Genomic DNA, 1,712 nt, shown 5'->3' with positions numbered 1-1,712 from the left:
GCTCCTGGAGCCTTTGACCCCGGCGTGGCCATTCCTGCGCTTGTCCGGGTTCGCCGGTGCTGAGGACGCGGCCTCTCCACGTGTTTTCCGAGTCGCTAGTGAAGGGTGCAAGCCCTCGGCCCACCCTTAAACGCCTCTGCGTCCTCCAGGACCCTCCGCCCGCCCTGCGTCCCACTGAGCGGCGGGTCCTGCAGGCTCGGTCGATTCGTTACCTTTCACCTCCGAGGCCCCAGGGAGCTCTGAGCTCGGCAGGTGCCCTGCACCAGCTTCTTCTCTGGGTCCTCGGCTTTGCACCCAGCTGCCAGACAGTCTGGTTTAAAGATAAATCAAAAGGTGTCACCCCTCTGCCCAAACTGCCACTTTAGACTCCAAGTAGTCCCTGCTGACATACAGCAACCAGCCCCCCAGCCCCCATCTCACCGCCATCCTCTCGGAATCCTCTCGCAGCCCCTCCACTCAAGCCCGCGGTGAGGCAAGCTCTCTCCCCGCTCAGGGCCGGCGCCGGGAGCCCAGGGACAGAATCGATCTTGTTCCTGTTTGTCTTGTCTGCTGTGTGCCTGGTGGCTAGAGCAAATCCCTAGCACAACGTAGGGGCGCAAGGATTGTTTGTTGAATAAACGAACACTTGCATCACCTGGAGAGATTTAAAACTCTCCATGTCCAAAGTTGCATCTCAGCTCAAGTGACTCAGAATCTCTGGAAATAGGGGATTTTTTGTGTTTTGGGTTTTTTTTTTTAAAGCTCTCTGGTGTTTGCAGTGAGAAGCCAATTTTGAAAACCACCCCTTTAGACTTCCCCATTGGGTCAGTCTCCTAGTGACAAGCTTTCTGTTTTTTAGTTTGAAAAGATAATTTGATACCTTAATAAAGCTATCAAGGCCTCATCCTAGATAGACGATAGCATTGAATCAAACGGTTTCCAAACTCAAAGAAACAGACTGATGGTTATCAGGGGTGGGGGAGGAGCTTAGTGGCATCGTGGTTAAGTGTCCGGCTGCAACTCTCAAGGTCCGCAGATCAAAACCACCAACTGCTCTTCAGGGAAAGCAAACAAACAAACAAAACCGGGGCTTTCTACTCCCTGTAATGAGTTACAATCTGGGGAATTCCCTATGGCAGTGGGAATTTGGAGAGGGGTGGGAGGGGCGGTGGAGGAATAAGCTAAGGAGTAGTTGGAGGTTAACCTGGGTGAAGCAGAAGACGGTATCAAGATCCCACAGGAGGGATGTGGTAAGGGACCCCATCAAAGGGGGCCGGGGAATAGGACACGCCTGAGGGGGCTTAATAACTTGTTTAAGTTGTTCAGTATAAAAACGATGATCTGATATGTGATCCTTCACCTAATTCACAATTTAAAAAATAAGAAAATATCAAAATTGAGATCTAAGGATTCTCTAGAAGGAACCTTAGAAATCACATTCTCTCTCTCTCATATATATATATATATATATATGTATTTAACATTTTATTAGGACCTCTTATATATATAATTACAATCTATAGTTCCATTACATCAACCATAGTTGTACAATTGCTGCCATCATCATTTTCAATACATTTTCTTCCTTTTTTTTAACTAATAAAATTGTTTATTTGGAATTGATTTGATATATTCTTTTGTCTGGATATTCATAACTTTCATTTTACTTATAGCCAAAGTCTGTTTTTCATAATATGTATATATATTTATTTATATCAAATTGGATTTTTTTT

The 1,712-nt window shown here is 46.0% G+C and overlaps 1 protein-coding gene across 1 annotated transcript in view; it reads right to left on the bottom strand.

The window, feature by feature from the left end:
- Positions 1 to 426, bottom strand: part of RBCK1 (RANBP2-type and C3HC4-type zinc finger containing 1) — a 26,121-nt gene extending 25,695 nt beyond the window's left edge. The window contains exons 1-2 of the mRNA XM_013007874.2: positions 421 to 426; positions 125 to 188 (exon numbers count right to left, since the gene is read on the bottom strand). Of these exons, the coding sequence (XP_012863328.1) occupies positions 125 to 188; positions 421 to 426 (70 nt within the window). The remainder of the gene's footprint in view (positions 1 to 124; positions 189 to 420) is intronic.
- Between the last annotated feature and the right edge of the window lie 1,286 nt (positions 427 to 1,712).

The sequence above is a fragment of the Echinops telfairi genome, unplaced genomic scaffold, assembly GCF_000313985.2.
Source record: "Echinops telfairi isolate 266 unplaced genomic scaffold, ASM31398v2 ScPeMD7_5592;HRSCAF=6446, whole genome shotgun sequence".
In the NCBI taxonomy this organism is placed as follows: Eukaryota; Metazoa; Chordata; class Mammalia; order Afrosoricida; family Tenrecidae; genus Echinops; species Echinops telfairi.
Note: the sequence above shows the minus strand (reverse complement) of the source record. Positions and strands in the feature narration are given on the sequence as shown.